The sequence below is a fragment of the Hippoglossus hippoglossus genome, chromosome 5 (assembly GCF_009819705.1).
Source record: "Hippoglossus hippoglossus isolate fHipHip1 chromosome 5, fHipHip1.pri, whole genome shotgun sequence".
In the NCBI taxonomy this organism is placed as follows: domain Eukaryota; kingdom Metazoa; phylum Chordata; class Actinopteri; order Pleuronectiformes; family Pleuronectidae; genus Hippoglossus; species Hippoglossus hippoglossus.
The window spans coordinates 27,548,254-27,565,977 of NC_047155.1; the positions used below are offsets into that span (position 1 = coordinate 27,548,254).

Below are 17,724 nucleotides of genomic sequence, written 5' to 3' on the forward strand. Positions count from 1 at the left end.
GGTGAAGAGCGATTTTATGGGACAGCAGTGATGTCATTAATAAAGAAAATGCACTGATACGCTGCTGCTGCTGCTGCTGCTGCTGCTGCTGATGATGATGATGATGATAATCCAGTGAGTGAGATTGAGGACGATAGAGAGAACGGAGCCTGAAAAAAAAAAAGACCTAATTCAAAGGTGGAAGCAAAAAAAGAATCACTTCACACTGTCGGACTGTGAGGGAACTTGTTTTATCGATTGTTCGTATTTTAATCATCCAAAACTGCAGGATTTTTAAATTACGAGACAACTGTGAGGTCCTCAATCTATGAAATTTAACAGAATTTTTTTTTTTAAATGATTAAAAGAGGCTCTACATAGAAAGGTTAATATTATACAGTGTTAATCATCACACACATACCTGTCGGCTGATAAACCAGAGTGGTGAGTACTTGTGTCTGTCCTGGGATGGTTCGGTCTCGTCGGGTCAGTCTGTGTAATACTGGACTCAATTCAGCACAAAGATCCAAGATCACAGATCTCTAGAATCATCATCATGGGGGAAAAAAATACATGTGATCCCTCAACACTTGTTTCCTCCTCATCCTTCCATTCGCACACTCCTCTATCAGTGCCAGTGCATCCATCACGCAGCATTATGCACATGTGTCACGGCGGCATTTTTATATTCAGAGCAATCGGGCCGATTACTTCACACATCAGTGGATCCTAACCTCCACTCTGGGATATTATTTGGAAATAGAAGTATGAAAGTGAATAGTCTCTCTTAACTTATAATTGTGATTTTACACACACTCGTCCTTGATGATACACGCACAGTGTTAGAAGATATTATTTTAAACTATTAATGACTCAGCTCTGCAACTCCGCTGTTTAATGGTTTCTGAAGGTAATTTGCTGTAGGTTGTTTTATATCTTTTTCAATTGATGGTTCTTATGGAACACTTATGTCTCGCAGGCACAACTAAAGCTGTTGGTTTTAATGTAAATGATGAAGTGGATCAATAATCTGCTTCAGTTATCCTCTTCACATCTGCATCGTCATTTTCCCATCTCCAAAATGTCCGTATGCATGGGTCAGAGTTATCGTAGAAGTGCGCACATTCTCCCATCAAGTTTGTCTTATAAATCCCAACGTTCGTGTGAGAAGTGGCGTATACGCATCTTTCAGGCCCCGTTTTGTGCGTACGCAACGGTTATAAATGAGGCCCCTGATCACAAGTGGACAGCATTAAAATCTGTCCTAAATGTGTTTCCTGTGAAAACTTATCGTCACAAGCATAATTTGTGTGGGTGAATGTAGTCTGAGTGATCGGGTGTCAGGAGGACGTGTTTGTGGAGTGTTCACACCTGTACTCGGCGCTAACCACTTGGGAATGGATCACTCAGGACGAATGTTACGAGGTCTGTGGTAACCCTCCTCCTCCCTGGAGCTGAGAATTCACATAAAATGAGAACTTCAAATAAAATCTAATGTTGCTGTCTGTCTGCTGGATGTGTAAATGGGACATTGTTTGCAAACATGTTAGCCTTCAAAGCCTAATAGGGTGATAATACACTCAGCTGGAAGTTTATCAGCTACATCTAACCAAAACAATTTCACTCTAATGCATCATCGCTGCAATAAATCCTACCTTCATTAAGTCAAGTGTAATGGTCGTTGCTTCAGAGAGGTACTTATTCAACTTTATGGTCATTTTGGAGGCTATAGTGTGAGCTGCTGTTGAATAATGTTATAGTGTTTATTGTATCTACCCATATTAGAAACAACTCTTTAAAGACATAACAGATCCAAGGAGGCAGCATTGTTGTTAAAAGGAAAAATGTGATAATTAAAGATCAGTCCTCGTGAAATAACGTGTTGGAAGTGCTTGTTGACTCATGGTCAACATTGCACAGCATATCTGTCTCCTCAGAGGAGAATGTAATTGTTACCATCTTACCACCTTTTCCATGAATGGTCTTCCAGTAATGCATTTGCTGCAGTAGTTAGTAAATTGATCCATTCATTTGCAACAGGGTGAAAACTTTTGCAGCTTTGCTTTGTGGAAAACAAGTTAAATATATGGTTCACCTATAGACTTTAATACACAGCAGCTCAATAAGTGTTGCTCAAGCAAATCCCTGCTTCCAGCACACACACTGTTGACTGCATATGATTCCATTATAGAGGTGGAGGGGTAGAAAGTCAGTAATATTAATGAGATCATGTGCTACTTACTGCTGAAGGCCTGCTGTGAAAACGCATGTCACTGAGACCCAGTGAACATACACACTGGAAGTGTGGTTCTGGCTCCGTTTATTTAATCTGTCTGTCAGCAGACAGGATAATACCTCTAGATGCAAACGCATTACATAACAGTTAGTGTTTCCCCTCCTATCAGTTCGTTCAGTGAACATAAGAAGCACTTTCTCCCCTAAAGTGTTACCACATGTTAACTGTGGGTGGGCAACGTTTGGCTTAGACTGGAACCAAACAGAGCAAATAGCGCTACAAGATGTGTGTGTGTGTGTGTGTGTGTGTGTGTGTGTGTGTGTGTGTGTGTGTGTGTGTGTGGGGGGGGGTTGTAGCTTTGACAGAGATGTAAGTAGACTGTGAAGTAAACTGTGGAAGACTTATGATAGATATACAGACTTTGGAAACACTGTGGATCTATAAACACCTATAGGCTGTTTGGTGTGGAGTGACCTCAAATTTATTATCATGCTCTTCTATCAGAAATACTGACGATATTACTCCGATATGATCGCTGAGTGAGATTTCAATTTACAGGTTTTCATGGTAAGCAAAGCAGCTTCTCTCTGCGCTCTCATAAACACACAATCGCAACCATGGAAGCGTGTGTGTGTGTGTGTGTGTGTGTGTGTGGGGGGGTTATGCGCGCGCTTAATAGTAAATGTGTGGGCTCAACAGTTAATCAGCACTCTAATGTTGTGTCGGCTGTGAATGGATATCCTCAAGTTTCCCAAGGAAACACAAAAACACGCACACAACCACACACACACTATCGCTTGAATTCATGTGCGTGCCACGTGTACCCTTTATGTTATTGACTCTAAGGACTAAACAAACCTTTGCAGGCAGGGTTGGATTTGTTTTGATTTCTCAGAGCGGTGCATTGAGATCAGTTTTCAGTTATTGCAGTGTAGTAACTATGGACCAGTTTCAATGAGGGCCTGCTGCGTTAACCTCTCTGTGGTCATATACCTAACACATTCTTAAGATTTACATGACTGGGATTGTTTTGCGGGAAAATATTGTTCTGCTCCACCGAGAGGCTGATTGACCTCATCGTTTTCAGAGTAATGGACCCATGCAGCTAAACAGAGAGAAGTCAAAATAAAACTAAAACTGATTTAATCACTCTAGCAAGAGTTTCAATACTGTAATTGGTATACAGGAGTAAAGGTGTAGAGTGGAGTAACAATGAGAATGAGGAGTGAGGAGTTCCACATTAAGATGTTTCAAGACAATGATGGAAATTTGTTGTTGGACTTGTTTCGCTGATATTTTCAGACGAAGGGAAAGCACTTTTTTTTTCTTCTTCTGTAAAATACTTTTCAGACATGAACTCCAGAGGATGTCCGCAGAATTAGGTCTGGACTTTGCATTTCACACATGAACAGCACTCCGTTTTGAAAATTCTGCTGAATTTTTTATTGGGGGGGGGCTTTCTTGGTTAAGTGACCACATAATGTGTTCATCCAGTCCACCGTTGAGCTAAATCACACAGATCCTTATTAACCTAATCTTCTTATTAATGTACTAAACGATGGTTTAAAGCCTCTGAAAGGTCAATAAAATCGTTAACATTCGTATATAACGTTAAATATTCATGACCTGTGGTTTCATCTCATTTTTATTTAACAGTGATCAAAGAACATACTAAGTCTGATCAAATTATGATGTAAATGTAATAAACCCCTGATGGTGCGCACATGCACACATCACCTTTTTTCTAAATGAGTCCTACCCGCTTTAAAGCAGTAAGAAATGCACAGGGAAAAGCTGAAAATCTGAAGTCTCTCAAGTGGAATAATGGAAAATAAAACTATGATATAGTTTAGTCATGTGGGATCCAATTACTCTCAGTACGACTGAGAAAATAGGTTTTCAAGGTCATGTGCCTCATGTCGTGTGATGGAGCACCAGTGTTCATTTTCCCTGGAGCCTCAAGAGTCCAAGATTATATTTCATACAAATTTCATGATTTCCTTTAATGCCAACTGAGTTGTTCTTTGTATGAAGCAAGAATAGGCACCTCCACGATAGAATTTAGCAGAAATCATGTTATGAGATATTGAGAACTGGAATAGAAACATAAAATGAACACTTGTTTGGACACGAGTGAACATCATAACTTCTCTGATGGTCTCTAGTGGATCTTTCCAGCTGTCGACTGATGACTTCCCTGCCCTGGTGTTCACAGAAACCTGATACCCCTCTCTATAATATACTGATTCCATCAGTCAGAAATCATATATAATTGTACAGCAGCTGTGAAATAATTCTGAATAATGTTAAGAAAACACTTGTTTTGAGTTGGTGTTTTTAGCTTTTATGGCTAATTAGGCTTTCTTAAGGGTTGAAGTTGAGAATTATGTGAGCTCCTCAGTTTTCCAATTTGCCATTTCGGTGTGCTGCTCGTTTTGGTTTGCTAGGTTGACATTTAACTGGTTGTTTGATGCTATAAAAATGTGGTTAAACGTCATGATCAACAGCTGAATCTGGCCTGATTGCTTGAGTGCATGTATCAATGGGATCTTGGCTACATCCCCTGATCACTAATGGGCAGAATCTGTAGCCTGGAGCCCCGAGCCTCAAGCCGGGATGAAGAGCAGGATTGGCCTAGGTGTGGTAAACTCACTTCTTTGTGATAGGGATTCACTTGCCGTGTTCAGACTCAACCAAGGCCGTCTTAACGCGAGCTCACATAAAATGAATTTCAAAGTCAGCAGTCTCAGTTCACACAACAACAGGAGTCACACACTACACTGTCTTATACCAGGAGAAACCCTCAACTCGTCCCCAAACTACGTTTTATCACAAAAACACAGAAGAGAAGAGACATAGTGAATCGGTTTGATCCTCCTGCTCCTCTGTGTCATCCTGCTCACAGAAATTAAGCTGGAGGAGAGGTAAAACACTTCAATGGATGTCACAGTTGTAAAGATCAGAAAATAACTCTAGCCGCACTTCCTCGTCTACACCAGTCCTTACCTTAGAGAAAAATGACCAAGCCAGACCTGAACCCAACAGGAATTCAGTTTTTCCTGTCTGAACCTGACCCGAGCTTGATGCAGTTAGTAAAAGCTGCACTGACTTTGTGTTGTCCTGTCCCTCAAACATGGTTATTGCTTGATTTCGCTGATTATAGACATGTGCAGTGTAAAGATAATCAGGGGGTACCTCACCACTACATGTACCTTCACCAACTTCACCGCATCCTGCGCTCTGATTGGCTGGAGTTGTAGGGTTAGGGTTAGACGTGACCTCCCTGATTACGTCTTTGAAGAGTTCACACATAGTGATTAACCACTGCTGATTGGAGGCTTTTGTCAGCAAGTTGCAAAACTCTGTGACCAGCAAATCAGGCTGTAAATTATGTAGGGTGAAGTAGAAATGAAGCGTTGAGGCAGATTATCAGACTTCACACTTCTCCCTCTGGATACACAAAAGGCGTTATATTTTTTTGGCATGTCTACATTTGTGAATATGCAGTAATTGCAAACTTCCATTTTGTCCTAACTATTAAGTTTTGGCAGAGAAGGTACAGTGCATTAGTTTCCACTTGATTCAGCCATGACGAGCCATGTGAAATATGTGCGTGTTAGCTTGTCTTGTTTACACTGCTGTAGGTATGTGTGCTATTGTGTCAGTATAAGTGGTTAAGTGGTGTATTGTGTGTCGAATTGATGATCTTGTTTTGGAGAAGCTCCAGTGAGAACTGCAGACCACTGAAAGCTCTAATCAGGCACATAAGTGAAAACGCCTGTGAGGTTGGACCATGGCGGTGCAGGAGCTTTTCACAGTCTCTCCACAAGGCGACACATTTAGATCACAATCACATCGCACTTTGATTTCCATCTAGCTCTATTCATTTCTTCTACATCTACTAACTATAAGTATCTGTATGCATATGTTACTAACTGGGGCAAAGTTTAGGAACCTTTTTCCCACCTAGGACCATTTTCATTTTTGCTTTGACGATCATATTAAATTACTGAATGCATATAACACTAACGTCTCTAATGCGATGCTTGGAGTTGCTTTACTTCTGCGAGGCAACTGATGTCAGATGGTATTGATGATGATGATGATGATGATGATGGTGCTGCTCACAGCTGGTTTTAGCCAAAACAATTCGTAGTGATTCAGTGTCTTTTACTTTGGAACAATTTTTCCTTTGTTGGTTCCTTCTGGATGAGGTTTCAGCTTCTTAGCTATCAGCTCACTCAACACTAGACTTGTTTGTGTAGCACCGTCTCTGTCAGAATGCGTCCTGCAGAAGCTAATTGTTGGGCCCAAACTCCATGGGAGAGTTTTAACATTATCTAAAAGCGTTTGTCTTTTTCAATCATCCATTGCAGCTACATGTTTCCAGCTGCAATGAATCTGAGATTGGCCTTTATATCACGGTGAGCAAATCCTCTCCAACTAGACACACTGGCTTGTATTTCTTAAACAAAAAGATAAGTGCAACATTCTGCCTCTATTTTTCTTTTCTTCAGAAAAACACATAAAAGCTATGTGCTTCCTATAGTCTGACTGTGACCTGACAGGCATACATCCAGAAGGACCACCCTAGAGGATATGTTAGTCTACCATTCAATGTTATGTTCTTTATTTATTTTATTTCTGTTTTTAATGTATGAATTGCCTCAACAACCATTGTTTAAAAGGTAATAAGTGGTTAATGCGACTGGCAGTGAAGGATAACAATTAATCACCACACCTTCTGGTTTGTATTTCCCTTTAGCCAGTGCATTCTGCATGCATACAGAAAATGTGGATGTGTACTTGAAATAATTTTCTTATTCCCCCATGCATTTTTAAAAATGTATTTTTGGGGGGCTTTTTATCACCTTTAATGGATAAGCTTGTGAAAGGGGGATAGAGAGACAGTGGGGGAGGACAAGCATACATGGCCGCAGGTCGGAATCGAACCCGGGCCGCTGCAGGTTGAGGCCTTGCCTCATTGGAGTGCAGCTCTAGGTGAGCTATATGCCGCCCCTTCCTTCATTTACACTTGACATCAGGCTTTGAAGTGCTGGTAGGATACAGCCCAAGATCTTTTTTAGGGATCAAAGAGCCTGACAACTTGAAAAAAATATATTCTTTTGTACGTCAACTGAACACAAGTCATCCCTTGTCGTTGATGAACGAGACATCTTGCTCAGCCTGGACTTGACTCCCACCGGTCTGCATCTGTGTAACCCTAACCCTGCTGTCGCAAACCAGATCTGCTAATAAGCCACGTCTGACTTCATCTACCTCAGCTTGAACTATTTAAAGAACCTTGTCGTCTGCTGGGTCCAGTGTGTGAGAACAACAGTGTTTGTGTTTCCTTCAGTGTCTGATGGTGCTGCCTCTTAGACGCGTCCCTGTGCACAGCCTCCTCCTGTCTCTTGATAGAATACCTTTAACACAATCTCCCTCCTCTGTTCAGCTAAGCATTTGTATTCCTCTTTGTTTCTTTGTTTTGTATTGCATCGCTTCACTCCTCACAGCTGTGTAATGTCGATGTCCCCAGGGACCAGTCAGAGAAGGTAGGGACCTTAAGGCAATAGGCATTTTTTCCTATACTTTTTTTTTTTTTTTTCTTCCTTGAATGACGCACTGAATGTAATGCCAGACCCCAGAACCCTGTGGTGGAAGGCGAAGGCGACTTTCTGCACCACTGGCAATATGCAAACACTGGAAGCAGTCCCATCCATCCCGAGGCTTGACGGAGCGCAGGGCCCAGAGGACGGGGCGGAGTCAGTGTGATGTGCCCCTGAAAATATCCTCACTACAACAAAGACAACCGCTGTCTCTCTGGGACATTTAAGAAGGCAGGCCCCAAAACAAGAGTGTGTCATCAGTGCACTGCCTTCACAGCATCTGTAGACTCTAGACAATGATACAATGGCAAAAAGGAAAAGTCTTAATTTTAGTGAGTAAGACAAATGTCTTTCCTGCAGCTCCACAGAGGGTTTTATATAATTAAATAAGTTCTGTACTTTGAGGGGTGACGCCTGTATAGTTTTCTGAGCTGAATTACCTCACGGGAAAAAAGCTGCAGGGTTTTACTCACACACCAGGTACATGCTGAGAACGTCAGATCAGTATTTTTCCTCCTCCTTCTCCCCATAAGGCACACAGTTCATTCAGATTCCCTGTGGTAAAAGCTCTGAGAGGAGAGGAAGGCATTTCAACAAGGGACTGCCAGCAGATCCGCAGGCAACACAGGAGAATATGTTCCCCTCTACTTCTTGTTTTTGTCTGTAAGCCTTGACTCCTTCATGCAGATTTGTTCAAAACCTTTTTGTCTGGTTCCCTGTGGATTGGGTCATATTTACCAGCCGCATAGCATGGCAGGTTTTGTTTTCACTCACATACCTCATGTGTGTGTGTTTGTGTGTACGTGTGTGTGCGTGTGTGTGCGCATGTGTGTGTGCGCATGTGCCTTCATTGCAAAATGTGGTACTGAGGCAGTTTTGAGAAATTTAGCAGCTGTCTGGCTCTATCTGTGGACAGATTTTGTGGGCATGGTCACAACTGTTACCGACTAATGTAGTAATGTAGTAGTGCAGTAGGAGTACTCAGCACTATTGTAACAATGAATTAATGACTACTAATGTAACTATGTAATAAGTTAGCGATGAATACTGACTACTCATAAAATAATGTAGTATAACTACTGAGTACTGATGGTATGATGTAAATACGCTGTATGGAATATTGTAGTTAAGTAGTAATGAGTATGCATGGTTTAGACTGTCACCCTGGTGACTGGTGTGATCCCAGAACAAGTTGGTCTGTAGTTTGAGGTGATCCTCTGATCTGAATATATTTTACATGCACACACAGAGATGCACAATAATCCCAGTCCATTCCTATCAGTTTGTCCAGATAATCATCCATTCACTGCGATGCATGATAAGAGAATGCAGCAGTTTGATAAAGTTGAGCCTGAACGACCGAGGATCCACTGTGTCGGCCCGAGCCCACAAGTGTCATGAATCAACAGGGAGTGTACAGCCACGCTGCTGTTTGACTGATAAAAAAGTAAACAAATGTGTATTTTATCTGACACAAATAAGCATACTAAGAAAAGTTTTTTTTTTTTTGCTCGAGAACAATTAAATCATTTTAATATACTCTCTTTCTGCATATATTTACTCTGGCACTACACAATGCAACACACCAAAAACCCTCAATCCATATTAGCCCTAGCTTTTGAATTCTTTTAATCTTTAAACAGCGAGACAGGTCTCCGTGAGCTCACTGTAGCGACGACCAAACATGAATCACTATCATCAGCTTGTAGGATTAGCTGCCAATTAGTTAGTCAGCTGGAACTTATTGAACAGCTTCAACATTTACCTGAGAACATCAATATTGGTATAGATGCTAAATGCTGTGGTCCTCAGATCAGTTTTGATCAATATTATTGGCTAGTAGGCAGCAGAACAATCATGGAACAAGTCATTGACATATAATCACTGACCTCATAAGTCTTTGTATGCCAAATACAAACTATTGTCAATAACCCATCCCTAACAAACTGAACAACATCAGAATTCATTTTCTTGTTGAGTTTTTGGGTACATCGGTTTCGGGTTTCGGCCTTTACCAGCTCCTAAACAAAACATCTGGCCTGTTAGATGCTAAATGCTAACAAACAATGACTTGCTCACATTGTCAGTGTGCTGTGTAGTTGCTGGGCTTCAAGGAAGAGGACAGATACAGGTTGTAATTCTCCGTGGGTCCATCACTACGAGTTACATTTTTTTACATTGCACACAGTCACTTGGTCCATTGTTAATATAAATGATTGATTAGTGCAGCTTTAATCTTTAGCATCAACATAAACATATCTGCCCTTTTTGTGTGAGCTAGAACTATACCTGTGCATTGTCTCTGTGCCCCCTACTGACCTGCCCACTCTCCTCACATTCTCCGGAGGGGATGTTTGTGCGAACACAAATGTCCGAGTCACAGCCTGCAGACTTTCTCCGGCCCTGTAGTAAGTACTTGGGAGAATGTCCGAATGAGCCTGTGAGAAAACAACAGGAGATCCTGATGCACGACGGAGGCAAAACTGAAAAACAAATAGAATACAAATATCTTAGGATGAAAAAGCAGTGCCATGTGTAGAAGACACAGATGAAGATGTCAGTAGAGCTTTCTGTGATTAGGGCTGGTCCTGGTGTCAATGAGCTCTAAAAAGAAGACGTGATCACTGCAGCAGATTTTATACGTCAGATCCTGCCTGTGCCTGCTGCACAACCCCTCATCTGAATACTCCAGAGTGAGACTGAGAGAATCTCCTGCTGCGCTGTTCATGTGTGAAAGAAAAACTCTGAGGCAAGTCCGGACCCAACGGTGCGGATTTCTTATCTGAAAACAGCTTGTATATGATTAACTCTAAAGTGCTTTTCTTCTCCTTTTAACAATAGAAAAAATATGAGCTGTGAATTTGAAAACCTCTATCCCATGATTTATGACTGTGCAACGTGAATGACTTTGTGTTTTCAGCTGAAATTTGAAGCCAACAGGCACTTTTCACACAGGCAGAGGCAAAACACAGAATTGTGCTAAGCCTCCAACTCCTAGATGTGAGAAACAACTTTGTTTGTTAGTTTCCAAAACTGTATTTGCTTAGGTCCATCTGGTGTTGATTTATTGAGCTCCGTCAGTGTGTCATTCGTGCAGAGGAGGGGGAATTACATACATACACACCCCACGTCATTTCACACAGTCACCGTTTGTTTTCTCCTGCAGATGTGGACGAGTGCGTGACCAACACCCACAGCTGTCGGCCCAGCGAGCGCTGCGTGAACACAGTGGGCTCATTTGTATGCGAGCTGCAGGTCACTTGTCCTGCAGGCTACCAGCTGAGGAACGGCGTTTGCGAGGGTGAGTTTATTGTTCCCGACGTTTTTCATTAAGGCAATTTACCCAGCAGTCATTTCCAGAGCCACTAACGTAGTCAGCGGAAATACTGATGATGTCTTCCTTGAGGTGAAGTACAGGTTTGTGTTTTTCTTTGAGTAGTAAACAACAAGAAATAATAAAGAAAGATGTTTGTTTTTCTTACATTAAATGCCATTGCTTCTAATTCTTGCTTTTTGGATGAATTGCTCATGGTTAGTTAGGTATTATTCATTAATCATAATAAAGCAAATTGAATATGGTTAAGGTATGCCTTAATAATCATTCAATCTCAATCAGGGTTAATTTGGCTGTACCCATAGTTACCTTGGTAACAGCAAGTGTGCTTTAATGGCCTCCTGCAGGTTGTGGAATTCTTCAGTAGTCAGATAAACAACCAAAGGCCAACTGGTCTGTTCACAAACTGCTGATGTTTCAATAAAGAAAATGATGTTTTATGTTCTTAAGGCACATTTATGATGATATGATGATCCACAGTCATCACGAACCAGCTGTAACACAGCAAGACAGAACATGAAAGAACATGACAAACAATCATGCTGAATAAGCAATCCTGAAACACTTTGAGCTAAACCTCTATCACATTTGAAAAAGAGAAAATTCACACACCTAAAGCTCCCGTTCAAGGATTTATTTACCATTGATGTTTTTAGCACAAGACTCTTCCTCAGACTTCTGATGAAGAACAGAGTCTTCATCTAAAATACCCATAATACATTTTGAGCAAATCATATCATAAGTTATCATCACGCACATGTATATATATATATATATATATAAACATTTAGAACTCATGTTGGTATTCCATAACAGGTTCAGGCTAGCTAGCTGTCAAAAATACTAACTATTAACTGTCTAGTTATCAGTAAAAATATGTGTCAGGTGTTACTCTAACCAGTGGATTCTGGGTATTAAAATGGCCACCCTGTTCTTTATCAGAACTCTGAGGAACAGCCTTGTGCTTTAAATGTCACTTGCAAATAAATCCTTTGACGAGAGCTTTAGGTGTGTGGATTTTCTCTTTTTCAAACGTTATGTGATGTTTTGTTGATCCAACATTCTTTAAATATTTAAATAAATGTGAGTGTTATTCCCATCTTTTACTTAAGCAGCAAATAGACAGGAAGTTACCGGATGTACATACAGTTTATTAAATGGCAGATGCTGGATAAATGCTGATTGCATCAAAAGCGAGGTCTGATCCTCTTTAGGGATTTTACTTTTAAGGTTCGATTTAACACTTAATTAAGGCTAGAAAATGAGCGCAATGGTGAAATGGCAACAGTTAAATTCAGGTCTGACACGTGACACAAACTTGCTGTATGCCTACACACCATCCTCGACCTCCACACTCTTTAATTTCCCATGAGCTATATGACGGGTGCATTAAGCTCCTTCTTTCATTGACACTGAAGGTTGGAAGTGAACAAAATTAGTCCAATATATACCCTCCTCCTATACACGTTCCTGGTGGTACTTGGCTGCAGTACATAAAGTTAAAACCCATGATATTCATTTATATTAAGTCGTGGTCACAACCTTCAAATTCATTACACCACTTACACACAACACTTACATTTGGCCGAAGCGCGTTGTGTTGGAGTGTCTCCCTCATAGTTGCCAGATTATCAAATGTTTATAGAGGATAAAGCAGCGAACAGTACACAAGTCACTGAGGCTGTGTTTAATAAATGTTCACGTACGCAGACACAGGCTGTTCTGGTCGTTTATCATCACGTCCCCTCTGTCGCTCTTTCTAATTGTATCGCTGCAAACCCCAAATAATTTGTCCCGAACAGGCCCCTTGATGACTCACCAAACCCTGAGGACATGACCACTGTGTAGTACATCATGAATAGCTGTGGCATCATTGATAACAGAGTTGATTTCAAAGAGGCTCAATTTCACTCTCAGTCCATTTTTCAGATGAATATAATCAACATGAGTTACAGAAAACTACAAAAACCTGTGAAATAGCCTGTAGAAATGAAGGAAAATGGAGAATCATACGCACTATTTCCATTCGTTTTAATTTTGCGATTCCTGCCATACTGTGTCGCTTGTATGTCTGCAGCCATGACAACCTCAGCTTCATTAAGATCAATATTTTTCTGGCGCTGTTAGTGTTTCAGCAGATGCTCCAGGTTCAGCACATGACAAGATAATCTCTCAGAGAGGCAGGAAAGTACGTTCCAACTCTCTGACTTGTGTCTTCAGTTCTCGGCACCAGGGAGGACTAATCAATGTAGCTGGATAATGAAGGTAATATGTAGTCGACCATCCAACATGCAAAGGAACCTAATTAGCTGCACGAAAGAAAGGAGAGATCTCTGCTGCGATGTGTCTCTCTGATGATGATTGGTAAAGGAGATTCCTAATTAATGCCCCTCTGCCTTTGCACCTCGGGACAAATCTCACAGGACCTAATATAACATGAACTCCAGAGAAATAGGCTCCCGGCACAAAAGCAAGAATCTTCCATTTAAACTATATCCATCGCTCATAAGATCCAATAACTGTCACTTAAGAAGTTTGCTTCAACTTCTGTTATTTGCAGAGTTGGAACAAGTGATACTTTTTATGGGAGGGGAATTTTTCCTGGAGTTAAACACTGACAGAGTGAAAGTTTGAATTTCTGGGATGCTGCGTGTGTTCATTCTGTGCTTGAGCCACAGTGCCACCTACAGTCAGGAGCTGAGGCTGCAGCTTGGTGAGCTGAGGGCTCCTGTGAAACTCTTACAGTGGAAGAGAATGTGGATTGTTTTGGTTCCTGTGTTTTCAGCCATGTTTATTCTTTCTTTTAGACATTGATGAATGTGTGCTGCGGACCCATAACTGTGGTACGGGCTTCGTGTGTGACAACACAGTGGGCTCCTTCCTGTGTAATGCCAAACACAAGTGCATCAGCGGCTTCACACAGGACTCTCATGGAAACTGCATTGGTAAGAGACTGTCAGAGCTGCTCTCCTCTGGCTAAAAGAAACTCATTACACTTGACCATTAAAGAGCTAATAGAGAGTGGAGTAAAATAAATTATCTTCAGAGGAGATTCAGTGCACCTTGTCCTGCTTCGCCTCTTTGAACACCTCCATTCTATTGTGAGGTTGTTTTTCAGAAACAGCCTGCAGACATGGAGCAGCATGACTGGAGCCATGTGTCTAGGTCCAGGATTTACTCTCTTTATCTTTGTACATGTTGTCAAATTGACTTGATATATTGTTATTATTTAAAAAAATGATTCTATATGCTTTAATAGTTCAGTGACACGTTATCAGCAAAGACAATAGGTTATTTGAATTGTATTAAATTAATTGTTACAGCCTTTTGTGATTTCCTTTTTAATGTTATACATTTTGGACGTGAAAATAACAGATGGATGTGATGGATTATTTCAGTAGTTGCCTGGTCACCAGACTCCAGGAAGTAACTTTTTTTCCCCCACTTTTTTCATCCTTTTTTATACAGAAATATCAAAAGACTCAGACCTCACTGTTCTTAAAAAGACATGCAGTGTTTGTAGAAACATGATCTGGGAATGGGGAAATAATGTGTCTGACGTATAGATAGAATCAGTCTGAATGACTCCCTGCATGTATTGCTCTGGAGATTGCACTGATCAGTCTTTCTACAAAGGTTCTGTAAATCATCTTGTTTTTCCAGATCAAAGTTTGATGTATCTGAGACTCTTAGTGCTGCTTAAAGGCTGAAGGACATCACTAACTGTAATTCAACCTCCCTGTCTTTGTGGTTCTTCTTTAGTTATTTAATGACCTTGTGAAACAGACGTCAGAGCTCTACTTGATCTACATGTGTCCTGTAAGAACACAACGCTGTGGAGGGAACTGTAGTGGAAATTGATTGACGTTTACAGTAGTAGATAGCGCTGGCAGAGTTGACAGGTAACTAACAGCTCAACATGTAAAGTCATGACGGCCATGACAGTCTGCGCTCGCTTACTCCTGCAGATTTAACAGAGGACTCAGAAAGTGTGCTCCGGTCGCTAACTGGCAGAATTTGTGGTCACATGGAGGGAGTTCAAAATTCCAGAAAGCATTACCGTTAGACGCAAAATGATTTAATGCCCCTAAGGGCAGAATGAGTCAAAGGAAGAGAAGCGACAGAAATTCTGTTTTTGTTTGTTTTATTTATTTTTACACCGGATTAAATCCGAGAATATGAATTTTTAATTTATGGGGCCTTTAAAAGTCCAAATGCTTTTTTAGTGAGATTAGTTTCTTTATCCATCATCCCCATGACTACTCTCACCCACACTTCTACCGTTCTTAATCTCCTTCTAGAGTATTGGAACCACTACACACTGAGAAGGCATGATTGCCACCAACAAGTAAATACACAACTCCATAGTCGTCCTGTTGAAGTAACTCTGAGGAAATAGACTCAGACCTGTCAGTCAGGATTAGACCTCCTCAGTCACTCTCCTGTGGAACTGTAATAATGTTGAGCAGTCGTAAGGTTTAACTCTCTCTCTGTTCCTGCAGACATAAATGAGTGTAAGAGCCTGAGTGAGCCGTGCAGCTCCGGCTTTAACTGTATCAACACTGTGGGCTCCTTCACGTGCCAGCAGAAGATCATCATGTGCAGCCACGGATACCACGCCAGCCCCGATGGAGCCAAGTGTGTCGGTGAGATTCTGCATAAACTCTCATAAACGCACAATGCTGGCAACTGTGGAAAAGATGTGAATACCCTGATATCATCCTGGTGTTAGCTATGAAGTGCTCAATATATACATAATCAAATAACTTAATAACAAAATGCCACAAGAGGGAAACTAAGGGCTAAACTTAAGGGTAAAGGATAAACAGATTTAAAAAATATATGTATGTTTGCTTTCCTTTAACAGTGAAATTTCGCCATTTGTTACTGGTCCGATTTCAGATGCTGGACTGTTTTTTGATTTATTTGGAAACTGAGTAGTTAAGTTTAGCTAACTGGCTAACTGGTTCCACAGATTTTGCTCCAAGCCCTTTCCTAGTTTGTTCTGTTTATATAAAGTTGGCTTCAGAAGTTGTATTGTCCGACTCCAGGTGACCACATGTACATATGTAGACTGTAAGTTTGTCCTCCATTTCTGATTCTCAACCCTGATAGACTGAACACAGCATCACGCAACTTTTTTGCTGAACATTGTCAACTTGCTTAGACATGTATACATTTGCTCTGTTTGCATCATCTGCTGTGGATATGTGTGTCGATGGTTTTATATGCGATCACACCGCAGGAAAAAAGTTTCTTTCAGTTGGGTCAGACCATACCACTAGAATGCTGATGTTAGTTTTTAGCACAAAACACTGCCCTGCCTGGGTACAGCCTTCAAAGAGCTGGTAACATGTGACTGTAGACTCTTGTCTTTTTTAGACTGATCAACCACTTGTTTAGTCCAGAGGTTTTTAGTGTCAGAGACTGGGCCTCTCCTCAGACAAGGCTAAGTTGGAACAATGTGTCACATAGGTTTACTTGGCTAGGGCTCGTGTTTTGGAGCCCTTAGCGATCATTTTTATGTTATTTCTTCCTAGAGACTCAGTAATGAAGAAAAGCCTAATATTGCTTGGCATAACTTCTCACAACACCAAATACAAAAAGAAGGTCTGTCCTAAGGTATTTAATAGGTTAGATTTAGATCTCTTTAACCAAGTCAAACACATTTAGTACATAATTGATCTTGATTATTACAAACTACAAACAAATAACCCATTACAATTTCCCAGGTCCCAAGGTGGCATCTAAAGCTGACCTCTAAAACCAAAGATATTCAATTATCATAGATATAGAACTAAGAAAGAAAAACCTTTTGAGTTTTTATGAGAACTGAAGGGGAGGGTGAGGATAGGGGTATTCAGCTGCAACATAAAAATTATCCAATAGATGTCACTAAATTCTACACACTGAACCTTTAATTATACATGTGTTTTTTAATAGTGGTAGAATTAAAGCAACGTGTCTGACACATCTTTTGTTTTTGGTGAACTGTTGCAGAGACTTACAGGTCAGGTAAAAAACTGAGATGGCTCTGAGAGAGGGAGTGTGTGTGAGAGAGAGAGAGAGAGGGTGAGCAGTGAGCAGGGGAGTTTACCTGGGCTACAGACCCAGATGGCTGCAGAGTGGGCCATTGCTGAAGTGCTTTCTCTCTTTCTCTGCCTGTCTAGACACTGATGAGTGTCAGATGGGGACGCACCGCTGTGGAGTGGGCCAGATCTGTCACAACCTCCCTGGCAGCTACCGCTGTGACTGTCAGACGGGCTACCAGTATGATGCGCTCCACAAAGTCTGCACTGGTACGTATCCCAATGTCATGTCTGGGAAATGATGAAAAACAGATTGGAGGTTCAATCGTCTAAACAGTTTTTGAAGCCAAAGTGCTCTGGATGCAAAAAACAAATTCCTCAGTTAAACTTCAGTAAACAGAGTAATAACAATGTAAGATTTAGCCGTGAAAATCATATCAGTTAAAATGGGTGTTATTGATCCTGTGCTCTTTCATTCCAAGTATTGGTAAAATATATTTAATATTATGTATAAAGAAAGTATTTTAGAATTGTATC

At 40.9% G+C, this 17,724-nt stretch overlaps 1 protein-coding gene across 2 annotated transcripts in view; it reads left to right on the forward strand.

Annotated features, from left to right (window-relative positions):
- The window catches only part of fbln2 (fibulin 2), an 84,127-nt gene that overhangs the window by 45,066 nt on the left and 21,337 nt on the right, over positions 1-17,724 (forward strand). For both annotated transcript variants that reach the window (XR_004613874.1, XM_034585902.1), the window contains exons 9-12: positions 10,991-11,125; positions 13,966-14,103; positions 15,661-15,804; positions 17,329-17,457. Coding sequence is in view for 1 of the 2 variants with exons in the window: in XM_034585902.1 (XP_034441793.1) it covers positions 10,991-11,125; positions 13,966-14,103; positions 15,661-15,804; positions 17,329-17,457 (546 nt within the window). In the remaining variant the exon portion in view is untranslated. The remainder of the gene's footprint in view (positions 1-10,990; positions 11,126-13,965; positions 14,104-15,660; positions 15,805-17,328; positions 17,458-17,724) is intronic.